General features: G+C 39.1%; 3 protein-coding genes across 10 annotated transcripts in view; 1 reads left to right on the top strand and 2 right to left on the bottom strand.

The window, feature by feature from the left end:
- The window catches only part of LOC6505386 (monocarboxylate transporter 13), a 35,672-nt gene extending 33,889 nt beyond the window's left edge, over window positions 1-1,783 (top strand). For both annotated transcript variants that reach the window (XM_032453231.2, XM_014904052.3), the window contains one exon: window positions 20-1,783. In XM_032453231.2, coding sequence (XP_032309122.1) covers window positions 20-1,541 — 1,522 coding nt within the window. In that variant the 3' untranslated portion in view covers window positions 1,542-1,783. The remainder of the gene's footprint in view (window positions 1-19) is intronic.
- Window positions 1,784-1,828: 45 nt separating this feature from the next.
- Window positions 1,829-10,653, bottom strand: LOC26514318 (protein FAM210B, mitochondrial). 7 transcript variants are annotated; one of them, XM_032453234.1, is made up of 5 exons: window positions 10,614-10,653; window positions 7,793-7,939; window positions 7,067-7,510; window positions 2,254-2,476; window positions 1,829-2,138 (listed from the first exon to the last, which is right to left on the bottom strand). In XM_032453234.1, the coding sequence occupies exons 1-5, from the start codon at window positions 10,636-10,638 to the stop codon at window positions 1,925-1,927; spliced, it is 1,053 nt and encodes a 350-aa protein (XP_032309125.1). In that variant the 5' UTR covers window positions 10,639-10,653; the 3' UTR covers window positions 1,829-1,924. The 7 variants fall into 7 exon arrangements, with proteins under 7 accessions (XP_032309125.1, XP_032309124.1, XP_032309123.1 ...); XM_032453233.2 differs by lacking the exon at window positions 10,614-10,653 and adding an exon at window positions 8,862-9,038 and having other exon boundaries at window positions 7,793-7,936; XM_032453232.2 differs by lacking the exon at window positions 10,614-10,653 and adding an exon at window positions 8,862-9,038.
- A 588-nt stretch (window positions 10,654-11,241) lies between these two features.
- On the bottom strand, window positions 11,242-12,268 carry LOC123257367. The gene is made up of 2 exons (XM_044716184.1): window positions 12,178-12,268; window positions 11,242-12,086 (listed from the first exon to the last, which is right to left on the bottom strand). The coding sequence occupies exons 1-2, from the start codon at window positions 12,266-12,268 to the stop codon at window positions 11,242-11,244; spliced, it is 936 nt and encodes a 311-aa protein (XP_044572119.1).
- Window positions 12,269-12,690: the final 422 nt, after the last annotated feature.

Genomic DNA, 12,690 nt, shown 5'->3' on the forward strand with positions numbered 1-12,690 from the left:
GTACTCATTTTTTGTAAAGCTATGGCGTTTTGGTCGGAATTGGCGCGGGTCTTTCTTTTCCACCCACAGTATACATCGTAACGTCGTATTTTACGAAACTACGAGGACTAGCCAACGGGCTTTGTATTTCAGGTAGTGCTCTAGGGAGCATTTTTCTTCCACCTCTTTTGCGGTGGCTGCTGGAGACTTACGGATACCATGGCTCTTGTTTAATTATGGGTGGAATTACATTAAACGTTTTTGTGGCTGCCCTTTTTTACGAGCCGGTTGAACAGCACATGATTCGAGTTCCAAGGGCAAGCCAGGCATTGGAAGATATACCTGAAGAAGAAGATATGGGAATTGTAATGAAGTTTGAAAATGTTGAAGATAGTACGCCTTCTAATGAGACAAATGACAAGCATTTGTTGCACTGCAATTCACCTCCTTCACCAATGTATTTGCACAATAATGAAAATCAGCATTTCGTCCGAAGCGCATCAGCGGCTGTTGTTCAAAACTATACAAAACATGGGGATGATTTCCAACAGCGAACTCGTAAAATAAGTACACCAGTAAGATTGCCCCAAAGAAATCAAACATTTACGCCTGGTCAATTGAACTCTCAGTCTTCCCTATATGCCGTTCCTGAAGGTCGTTCCAGTTCAGGCAAACTTACTTTACGAAATACGTCAAAGTCAAGATTATCCAAGCGTTCCCCATCCACTAGCAGCTTTTTATATGTCAGCACACCATATCACGGCAGCACTTTGTCATTTCAGCCAAAGGAATTCTCATCACATTTATCCCTTCGGTCTTTGGGCAGTAGTGGGGCAGGACCCAGCAACGATCTTGTCGCCGCTGATGGACTCCAAGACAATGACGAAACACGAGGAAAAGTGCAAGCGAGCGAACGCTCTAAATTTTTCGACCTTAGCCTGTTGACGGATCCAATGTATTTGGTTATACTAATATCCAATTCAACAAATGCCATTAGCTATACAAATTTTATCATATTACTTCCCAGTTTTGGCGAAGCCAGAGGATTTGATAAAACACTAGCTGCCTATCTATTATCTGTTGTGTCAGCAACAGACCTCATTGGTCGTATAGGAGGTTCAGCCCTTTCAGATATGGGATATATACCAAAGACTTGGTATTTCGTTGGCGGTTTATCAATATCAGGTCTTTCCCTTGCTCTTTTACCATTTGCGTGGTCATACAGTTCAGTCTGTTTTTGGTGTGCGTTGTTTGGGCTCGCGTCTGGAATATATGTTGGAATAACAGCTGTTATCATGGCAGACATGCTTGGAACTGAACGGTTGACATCGTCTTACGGTATCAGTTTGTTTGTTAATGGCATACTTCAGTTAGTTGGCCCACCGCTTTGTAATTTCTGGTTCGAGGCGGTCAATGACTACAATCCACTTTTCCACGCTTTGGGATTAACGCTTTTAGGCGGCGCCAGCCTTTGGTGTTTCATGCCATGGATTAATCGACGAAAAGGTAAAGAAGAAAAACGAAATGCCGAAATGGACGAAGAGGCTGCCGATAGCTACTAATAAGAAAATAATGCTAAAATCTCTAGTATGAGATAGAGTACAATTATTATAAGATTATAGACTTCGTATGGCGTACAAATTGTAATTGAGTCATGTGTGAGTGCAGTATAAATGGCCTTTACTGTGAGAGGAAATAAGTCATGTTATATAAAATGTTTATTTTTTCAGCCAAAGGTCTTTTTGTTATTTTCTAATTGTAAAATTGTCTAATTAATAAATTTATTCTTAATCTAATATCAATATTTTAAAATGTTTATTTTTTTTTAAAAGAAATTCAAATAAAAAAATTAATTTCTTCCTTGTCTTTATTCATTATTGCGGCTACAATAAATAGTTGCGCAAGTTAAGTTACTAGGAAAGAAAATTCGATTCGAAAAAAAAGTTTAGGTGTTTTTTTGACTGTTTTTTAAGAATCCTTTCAATCGCAGGTAACGAACGATAAACGGAGTCGCAGCCAGAGTTATGCTTATTCTAATTGGTGCAAAAACTTTATGAACAGCATAGGCTATGACAAAAGAGCTTCCAGTAGATATTTTTTCAGCTGTCGCGGAAGGAGGAACTCCAAGAAACTCTAAAATGGAAATCATGTTAACACCACTGAAAAATACAAGAAATAAAATAATTTTTTAGTATTAATATTTTTAGAATTATTATATTTATTTATATAAATAAATGGGAAAAATAAATATTATTACTATAAATAATATCTTACCTAGATACGAGTGCATAAAAGCTAAGAACCGAAATCAATGAAATGCATACATGGAAGACCACTATAGTAGAACCATACTCCTTAAATGCTTTCCGGAGTTGTTCTTTTTTAGAAAATTTTACTGGTGCTGTTTTCTGGATCGGTAAGTTTGAAGTAGGTAATGAAGTAGAAGGAGGCGTCGATCGTGTAGTATAGCTTCGCCGCGCAGATCCACACGAAAATCCTGTAAAGTGGTAATTTCTTTAGATTAGATTTTTTAGCCTTAATGTAGAAGGTCGTTATACACTTGCTATAATTTTGGTAAAGAGACTTCTTTGACCCTATGAGGATGTCGATATAGATGTCGATGTCGTCTGTTCGTTTTGTACGCAAACTTGTCTTTTTGTTTAAAGCAGGTGAAAGATAGCGAGCGAAAAAACGGTCAAATATAAATTACAAATCCAAAGCTTATTATTTCGGTAGCACTGATACCAACAAGTAGGGAGAATCAATCTATAATGTAATCCTTAAGCTCCAGATGTATAACAGTTTACCTTTATCATCAAAAACAGGAGAGAGGTCTTTGAAATTATTCCCTTTTTGGACTTACTACCTGATGCAGTCATTAGCAAACAAATATAGTCTTTTTCTGATCATAACAATATAGAATTTGTGATTAGGTTCGGGAAAATTGGATCACAATGAGTTCCCAAAGGAAGGTGAACGGAGTGCTTTATAGCAGGATCTTTGATGGGATCCTGGAGGAACAATCGTAGGGCGATTTCACAATGGAAGAACTAGGCGATCATGATCGAAGAAACTTTTTTTCCTTCCTTGACTTAACAGAATCTTCATTATTTGAATATTCAAGGCCAACGTTAAGCAGAATGGAAGATCGTTCCACCCGGTAACAATGTTTTAGGTATTCCGGGCGAAGTGAGGGATAAAACATTTTACGGCTATAATCACGGACCTCTGCTAGACATAATTTATTGAAAGTTTTCCCAGTTCCTCATGGAGAATCTAAAAAGAATGTACCCCACCGACACAGTAAGATTTTCAAAAAGTCCTCTGAAGGTGAAAATGGATAATTTTAATTTTAAGATTTACTGAACACTTCAGATCAATGCTCAAGTATTTCCCGGACCAAATTAATGTAAACAATTTTTGGTTAATAGGGATCATTGAGAGGATTAGTAATCTTTATTTATCAAGCCGGTCGGAAGCAAAATGTATACAAATGAAACCAAAGTTTTTTAGTGTTGAATGATCTGACAATGGAGTATCCCTAATTTTGTTCCATAAAAATATGTTGTAGTAATATATTTTTATATATAATTATAAGGGATGGAATATAATTTTTGGAGCTACTACTTTGATTTGTTTCAATGGCGCCGTTAATATGGTAACATTAATATTTTAACAGCTTCTTCTTTGTATTACAACTTTATGCACAGCAGATTATATTCTAGAAACAGGATTGTTGAAATCAATTTTGGTTAAAATATTTTTATATTTATAAAAAAAAGAAAAAGCAAAAGTGATGGTGTTGAAAGTGTGTGTGTTCTTTAGTGTAGTGTTCAGGCGTACGCCTTATCGAATCCTTAATGCAACAAACAGGCCTGATCCTGCAAAGTCTAATTAACCGATCGGGGACACCACGAAACAGTCAGGAGACTCCTGATCCAAGGTCACTGGGGCGTATGCACAGTGATCACCTAGTGTGAAGGAGGTACGACGTCTAATCTCTAGTACGTCCCTTATTCTGCAGAGCGTATGAATGCCGGTGTGAGGCGAGTAGTGGCGAACGCAACAGTGTGTGTGTCCTCAAGAGTAGAAAGGCCATACGTGCTCTTGTCCGGCTGCCAGGCACCAAGACGTGCCAAGTGTTTAGCCATAACGTAAGGGCGAACTCACTGAACCTGGAGAGGAGTCAACAGGAGCAGGAGCAACAGCATTGTTGCGAGGAAATATACACCAAAAATAATATTTTGTGAAACTATGCGATTCTTTGAGTTTAGAAATAACACACGCTCGTTTTAAAAATAATAAATTAGACGCTGAAGCCCAGCCCAAGGCAGAATAATGCGAAGATGGCAAGAAAAGTGCGGAATTGGTTTAGTCACTGATGAAGCCCTTGGGGAAGAACTGCATGCCTCACTTGAAGAAGTGATGAGTCTAGCCGAATAATTCGAGGAATTAGCCTCTACAGAACAACGCTGAGGCCACAGACAGCCGGCCGTAGACGAAAGAGGCACAGAGAGGAGCCGCAATAAGTCGAGTCGCCAAGGCTCGACCCGTAACATGGGCACCATTGCAACCCGAAGAATTCCATTAATCGCCCATTTCGAACAGGCAGCAAGATCGGGGATGGAAACCAAGATGGCAGATAGAGGCACCAAGGCCCGACGGACAATTGCAACTGCAGAAACGGCAGAATAGTAAAGGAAAGCTATTGCGGTTGAAATGGGAAAACTACATATGAAGGGTCTTTTAATAGACACACTCTTCCGCTCTTTTGATATGTTTCTTCAGCGAGGTTTGGAATTATCAAAAATTCGAAGTCCGTTGCCTCAACTTTAAGATCGCTACGTACAATTTATGTTTGAAACAAGAAAGGAAAGCTAACTTCGGGCGGAGCCGAAGTTGATATACCCTTGCAGTTTAGTCGCAGTCCGCTAGGTGGCGCCACGCATCTTATATTATTAGATATATAGAAGATCGTATATAGTCGGCCGATCCTTATAAAATTTGGCAAATCAGAATATTTTGTCCAGAATCTGTACCAAGTCTCATCTTTCTAACTTAAAAAACACCAAAGTTATGCCAATTCCGATCGTTCTATGACTGCTATAGGATATAGTCGGCCGATCCTTATGAAATTTTTTACATAAGATATGTTGGTCAAATATAACATGTGTGGAAAGTCCCAACCCTCTATCTTAAAAAACAACGAAGTTATGGCATTTCCGATCAATCAGTTATATGGCAGCTATAGGATATAGTCGACCGATCCCGGCCGCTCCGACTTATATACTACCTGCAAGGAAAAGAAGGATGTGTGCAAAGTTTCAACTCGATAGCTCTAAAACTGAGAGACTAGTTTGCGTAGAAACCGACAGACAGACGGACAGACGGACCGACGGACAGACGGACATGCTCATATCGACTCAGGAGGTGATCCTGATCAAGAATATATATACTTTATAGGGTCGGAGATGTCTCCTTCACTGCGTTGCACACTTTTGACCAAAATTATAATACCCTCTGCAAGGGTATAATAATCGTCCTGTCAAATCAACTATGGAATGTCGAATAAAGCAATTTTAATATACTGTACAAACTTTTCCCCTACCAATGCCTTTGGTGTCTAGAATATTGCTGCCGCTGGTGTCTTTGATTTAAAGCAGTGGTGGGCAAAATTAACACATGTAAACATTTAAATGTGTGCGTAAGTAGCGAAAAACAAAGAGAGTAAGCCATTCACGGAGCGAAAAAACGTTGTGTGTTATTTCAAAATTTGAATGGGCACTACTAAGGCAGACTTAAATCGGTCTCTTTATATACACAATATTATTATCTCTTTATATACACAATAATTGGTACAGAAGTTTTTATTAGCATGAATCGTTAGATACATACATATGTACATATTTTTCTGGACCTCTATGCCAATTTATGACTACTTCCTGACAAATAAATGACACAAGAATTCAGGGGTAGTAAACTTTTTTGTGAGCAAATAAAATATTTGCTTGTCCAAAAAATACAATAAAACAATGTTATTGTTATTTCAATATTCGAGTGGGCACTAATATAGGGCCTTTCAAAATTAAAGAGAACTAGCTAGCAACAGTTCTTAAACAAATGCTTAACACTACTATAAAAAAAAATTTCATTTTTATTATTATTTTTGCAACGCAGTGAAGGAGACATCTCCGACCCTATAAAGTATATATATTCTTGATCAGGATCACCTCCTGAGTCGATATAAGCATGTTTGTTCGTCGGTCCGTCTGTCTGTCTGTTTCTACGCAAAATAGTCTCTCAGTTTTGTAGCTATCGAGTTGAAACTTTGGACACATCCTTCTTTTCCTTGCAGGCAGTATATATGTCGGAACGGCCGGGATCGGTCGATTATATCCTATAGCTGTCATATTACTGATTGATCGGAAATGTCATAACCTTGGTGTTTTTTTAAGTTACAAACATAAGACTTGGTACAGATTTTATTTTGGGCAACTTTATAAGCTGCTACCTAACTGCAAGGATATATAAACTTCGGCTCCGTATGAAGTTAGATTTCCTTTCTTGGTTTTCTTAAGCATGGCCAAATGTGAGATCGCTTTCACGTTGCGTGTTCCGTCAGCGCTGCGGCAGAATTTCTGGCTCTATACTCGCGAGTTATGGAAAATGAGAGTTTGCCCACCACTGATTGAAAGTTATCGAATAACCACTTTTAACGCATCCTAACAGCCGGGATCCGATGATCCCTATAGTTGATATCCTACAGTTGAAATATAACTGAACAATCAGAAAAAATTGGGGTGCAATAAAACTATAGCTACAATAAAACTAAACGAAGCTTTGCAGTTTTTCTTAAATTTCATAGAGCTTACTGAAGCTTGCATGGCTGAGTGGTAGTGGCTTTCATGGCGAAATTTTTTTTGTATACAAAAAAATCTAAAGAGTGCAGACCTCGACAAGATTGCGCACCACTCCTCCATTTTCAAATTTTTTCATTGAAATTTTGAATTTAAGCTGTCTACTTTATTTTTTATAATTTAATATTTTGATACCTTGGATAAATTTTTATAAGATATTTGCTGCTTACCTTGGGAATCCGCCCAGTCAGCGCGGGTGTTATCGCGAAGGCAGGTATAGTGAAAATTTTGCATACTTAGCGACGTGAACTTGTATTCTTGCGACCACTGGCCACCAGGCATATGCAAATGTGAAATCTTATGAATTCCTGCGAATGGAGTTGGCACATTGCTTTGCATAACTGAGTATAGACTGATGGACCCATAGCAATCATATGATTGTACATGAAAGTCTGCGTCAAAATTAGTATTAACTAATCCAGAGAGACACTTAGTGGCACAATTAGGGGTGATGTTTTGTGACGAAGATGCCTGTGTAAGATTGGAAGAAATATCTCTCGACCGTTGTGGAGAGAATCGAGTAGTTTCAGCAGCATCGACGTTCATCGGAATAGGAATTGGAGCAGCAGCAGCGTAAGTTTCTAGCGGTGAACTTTTGTGAAGCAGTTGGGAAGCTATTTTCGTATATAAAATATAGAATAGGAAATAGAAGTATATTATAAAATAAGGATACGTTAATAAATTAAAAAAATTTGTTCAGATTATATTTTTTTTATAGTTTGACGTTCAACTGTTTTAGAATACCGTGAGAAGGATCCGTGGCGCAACAGAAAAGTGTCGGGTTGGATTATTTCCCAAACATAGCAGGTAACTTTTTATCGAAGCGTAGTAATGGACCGTTTTGGCGTATGCCTTATAACATCTTGCAAATCCCGTATGCCTTAACGCGTCCTTACCCCAACGAACAGGAGTGATCCTGCAAAGCGAGGGGTGGTCAAAGAAACCGATCGGGGACACCAAGGTCCAATCAGGAGACTCCTGATCCAGGCTCGCTGGGGCGTATGTACAATGACCTCCTGGATTGAAGGAGGCGCGATTTGCTGCTAAATTTTTATAAAAATTTTAGTGGATTGCCTTCTTAAAATAACCCATGATACAATTTTTTTTGCTGTTTAAGTGAGCTAAAGTCTTTGCATTAACCGCTCCTCTAAGTGATCAAAATTAGAAGCAAATCAAACAAACTCAATTTCCGCCAAAATAGGAATTGATTGAAATTCAATGATATTGCAATGATATCTCCTTTCTAGATGATATTTCTTTCAAGATAGACTATGAAAAAAATAGATGCATAAATATAATAAAATAAATAAATGTAGAAAATCTGAGATTTCAATTTTGGATGAGTATTCCAGAGATATGGACATTTTTATACCCTTACAGAGGGTAATATGATTATTAGATGGTAAAATTCTCATAAGGATCTCATAAGGCCTACTATGTATATACGTAAATATATGTATATAATTAAATAAGCCCGAAGTTAAAGCAAAAAATTTTCGCAAAAATAGAAAAATTGAAATTTTGAGAAACCACCCAGCGGTGCCTGGGATAAACGATTATCTAACAATATAACGTTGATTGTTAAATTTCTGATGATCTAACATCAATGTTTGAAGGCTACCGGAAATCACTTTTATTTTTAGAACCTTCAAAAATATTGCTGCCATTGCCGTATTTGTTAAAATTACCGCAATTCAATGCCAATCAATCAGTTATATGGCAGCAATGGTATATAGTCGACAGATCGCGGCCGTTGAGGCACACATATATATTCGTTATTCGTTGTGTATGGTCTTCAAATTTCTTGGTACTTGCTCAGTCATTAGAAACCTTAAAAAAAATTGTTTTAATATACGAAAATATTATCAACCTTTGAACCGTAATACAACGCAATTTAGATTTTAAGTTTATGTATCTTAAACCATTAATATGTATTTTAGATCTTAAGTTCAACTATATATTTACCAGGGTACTTTTGAAAATGGGTATCGAAAAAGTTTAAGGAAAAAGGTAAACGGTTTCCAAGGCGTAAAAGCGTTTTTCTCGAATTTATAAACATTTTTTAAATGAATAGAATCTTGCTAAAACAATACAAAACAATAAGCAGTTTCGATAAAACATCCCGATATTTCATCCAAAATATACCAACTAATACTATTTCATATTTTCAATATACCATAAATGCACAAGCAATTACACTGTGCGACAAAATTAAACAAAATCTTTGTTTAAGTCACCTTTCAAGTTATAAGATTTCTTTTTTATGAGAAAAAACGGGCGTTTTTGCATATTTCACAGCCTGAATATCACATATTGGGAAAGTATTTTTTTTACCGTTATAAGCGTTTAGGCAAGTTTAATATCTATTACACAGTGTAACAGTGATTCTGAACTTTTGAAGTGACATAGTAGGAATTGTTCATTGGGTCGAGTATATCACAAAACCATTTTTGAAATATTTCTAACACCCTCAAAATCTTGATTTATGGTTAAAAACCCGTTTTTCGGGACTTGTTTGCGCTTAAAAATTCCTAAACGCGTTTTTTTCAAACGATTTCAAAATATTTGGTGTTTTTTAATAGTGAAATGTTGTAGCTTTTGAAAAAAAATATATCTTCGATTTTGTTAAACAAAAAGAACAAAATTTTTACATCTGAAACTGAAGTTTTCGACTTTCGTTCGTGTTTTTCGGATTTTGATGCCAGTTTTTCGGTACAACTTACAAAAATTCTGTCATTTTTGCCACATATCAATGTTGTCTCATTAATTCTGAATAAAATGAGACAAATTTCACCAAAAAATAATGCAAATTGGTGAAGTTATAACGCTTTTCCCAAAAAAAGTCAATTCAACCTTGCGTGCGCTCCGGAGTAACTGTGTGTATAAGACAGGAATATGCTCTTCTTCTTATAGTGCTCCCATGGTTTTATTGACTTTTTTTGGGAAAAGCGTTATAACTTCAACAATTTTTATTATCATTTAATGAAATTTGTCTCGTTTTATTCAGTATTAATGAGACAATATTAATATGTGGCATAAATGACAGAATTTTTGTCAGAAGAAAGCAATATACTCTTATTTTTATACACATTGTTTCTCCGAAGCGCTCGCTAGGTTGAGTTGACTTTTTTGGGAAAAGCGTTATAACTTCACCAATTTGCATTATTTTTTGGTGAAATTTGTCTCATTTTATTCAGAATTAATGAGACAACATTGATATGTGGCAAAAATGACAGAATTTTTGTAAGTTGTACCGAAAAACTGGCATCAAAATCCGAAAAACACGAACGAAAGTCGAAAACTTCAGTTTCAGATGTAAAAATATTGTTCTTTTTGTTTAACAAAATCGAAGATATATTTTTTTTTCAAAAGCTACAACATTTCACTATTAAATAACACCAAAAATTTTGAAATCGTTTGAAAAAAACGCGTTTAGGAATTTTTAAGCGCAAACAAGTCCCGAAAAACGGTTTTTTAACCATAAATCAAGATTTTGAGGGTGTTAGAAATATTTCAAAAATGGTTTTGTGATATACTCGACCCAATGAACAATTCCTACTATGTCACTTCAAAAGTTCATTCACTTTTGTCATTTTTGTAACACTGTGTTATTTATGTCGTCACTCGGCGCCATACGTCGGCGATGGGGCGACCCGCCTTTAGTAAACAATCCAACAGTGTATATGCGTATGTATGTATGTTTTTAAGATATCTTACCGCAGTATAACCTCCCACACTCCATGGCTTTTGACGACACCCACCATGAGCGCGCCATAATTATCTATCTAGTGTGCCCAATCTCTTTATGAGGGCACAATACCAAATTCCAATATTAAATACTAAATTCTAAACTATCGATAATCGATCCGCGACATCCCCACGTCCGTGAAGAACTCCTTCAAATCCAAAGCCGCGAACTTTGAAGCGGGGCGCATTATCCAGCGAGTCCGATCTCCATCCATGATCCTAACGCGGGCTCGTCTGACCTCACCATCCGTTCCAGCAAAGGTCTCCTCCACGACGCCTCCCCGCCAGTCTCGACGTGGAACGGCTGGATCGCAAACGAAGACGATGTCTCCTCGATGAATTGGCTTCTCTCTGCGGCACCACTTCTCTCTCCGTGTCAGCGTGCGTAGGTACATTCTTGCAGGCGCCACTGCTTCCGCGTAGCTCCTTCTTTCACGAGGCCTCCATCTAGGCCGGGCAAGCTGCTCCCTTGAGTAGATCATTTGGCGTAAGAGGGGAAATTCCTGATTACAATTAAGCAGGAATCCGTGGACAGGTCAAGTGCCAGTTCCAAATGAATCGCCCTGGTCGTCAGGCACGTAAACAAGGCCACCCACCGTTACTCTTGGTGCCGAGCAACGGTCACTAGCAGTAGTCCAAAGTAGTCGAGGCCCATGCTCTTAAACGGCCAGCCATTGGCCTCCAAACGATCCTCTGGCAGGGGTCCCATAATCGGTGGCATCGGCCGTGCGCTGTGCAGATTACACTTGCTGCATCCCGAGATCACACTGCAAAGCACTCTCCGCAGTCTCGTAATCCAGAACCTGGTCCGGATTTCCGTCATCGTAGCATCTATGTTTTGATGCTTCATCCTTAAATGGGCATCGCGCACAATCATCTCCGTGAGACCGTGGCGGTGGGAGAGGATCACTGGCCTCCTGGCGCTGTACGGTAAACATAGCGCCGCATCAATCCTGCCATACGCTCGCAGGACTCCATTGCCATCTAGGTATGGTGCCAGTCCACAGATGTCGCTTCCTTTAGCGACGTCCAGGCCATTCTCTGCGGCCTGCATCTCGTCGGGGAACGCCTCACGTTGTGATCTACGGACTAACAAGTCTTCATCTGCTTCACACTCAGCTATTGAGGCCGTAGTTCTCTTGCTCATATCGTTCATATCACTGCATCGACGTATGAACCTTAGGACCCAGGCCGCAGTCCTCAACAATCGCCTGTTGCTTAAGAATCTTTGTAGCGATATAAACGTGTCCCTCGAGCCAACGAGCACAAACTCTCTCGGCATCTCCTCTTCATCTTCTGTATCCGCTTCGTCGGCGGGTGCAGTTCCCGGCCAGCTGCCCGCTAGTCTCCTCAGGAATGCCGGTCCGCTTAACCAGCGTGACTTCTCGCTCAGATATACGCTGCGTTGCGCACGAGTCGCATCATCCGATGGCCGGTAGCCATCTCCATTGGGCCACCTTCGCTATCTCCATAATCTCGGCTACTCTGTTCCCTACGAAATGCTTGTAGCGCCTGTGTGTGCTGTCAATCCAACGCAGCACGGACTTCGAGTCCGTCCATAGCACAATCTCTGGAATAGGCACTTTATCCATTTCCTTACGCCTATCCATAAAGACGTTGTTCATCTCAGCCGGTAGTGGCTCATCCCATGGGATCCTCCTTTTCCAGACCTTTCGCAATAATAACTTCGCTGTTATCATCAGGTAACACAGAAATTCCAAGGGGTCAAACGTTGACATGACTATACTTAAGAATTCCCTTTTTGTGGCAATTCTCTTCCGTAGCTGGCCTGAAGTCTTCCGTAGCTGGCTGCCACCGCATTGCCAAAATCTTTTGATCGTCCTCAAAACTTGCAAAACTCAAAACCGCCTTTTGCAAGTATCTCCTTCACTCTGGTAGATACTTCGATAGCTTCGCTCTCTGTGGCGAAGCTGTCCACATAGTCATCCACGTAGTGGTAGTCCACGATGGCCTTGACTGCTCTGGGATCCGAATCAAGGAGACGCTTGGAATTCACTGTCTTCACATGATACTCCGGTGAGCATGC

This window comes from Drosophila ananassae, chromosome 3R, assembly GCF_017639315.1.
Source record: "Drosophila ananassae strain 14024-0371.13 chromosome 3R, ASM1763931v2, whole genome shotgun sequence".
NCBI lineage: Eukaryota > Metazoa > Arthropoda > Insecta > Diptera > Drosophilidae > Drosophila > Drosophila ananassae.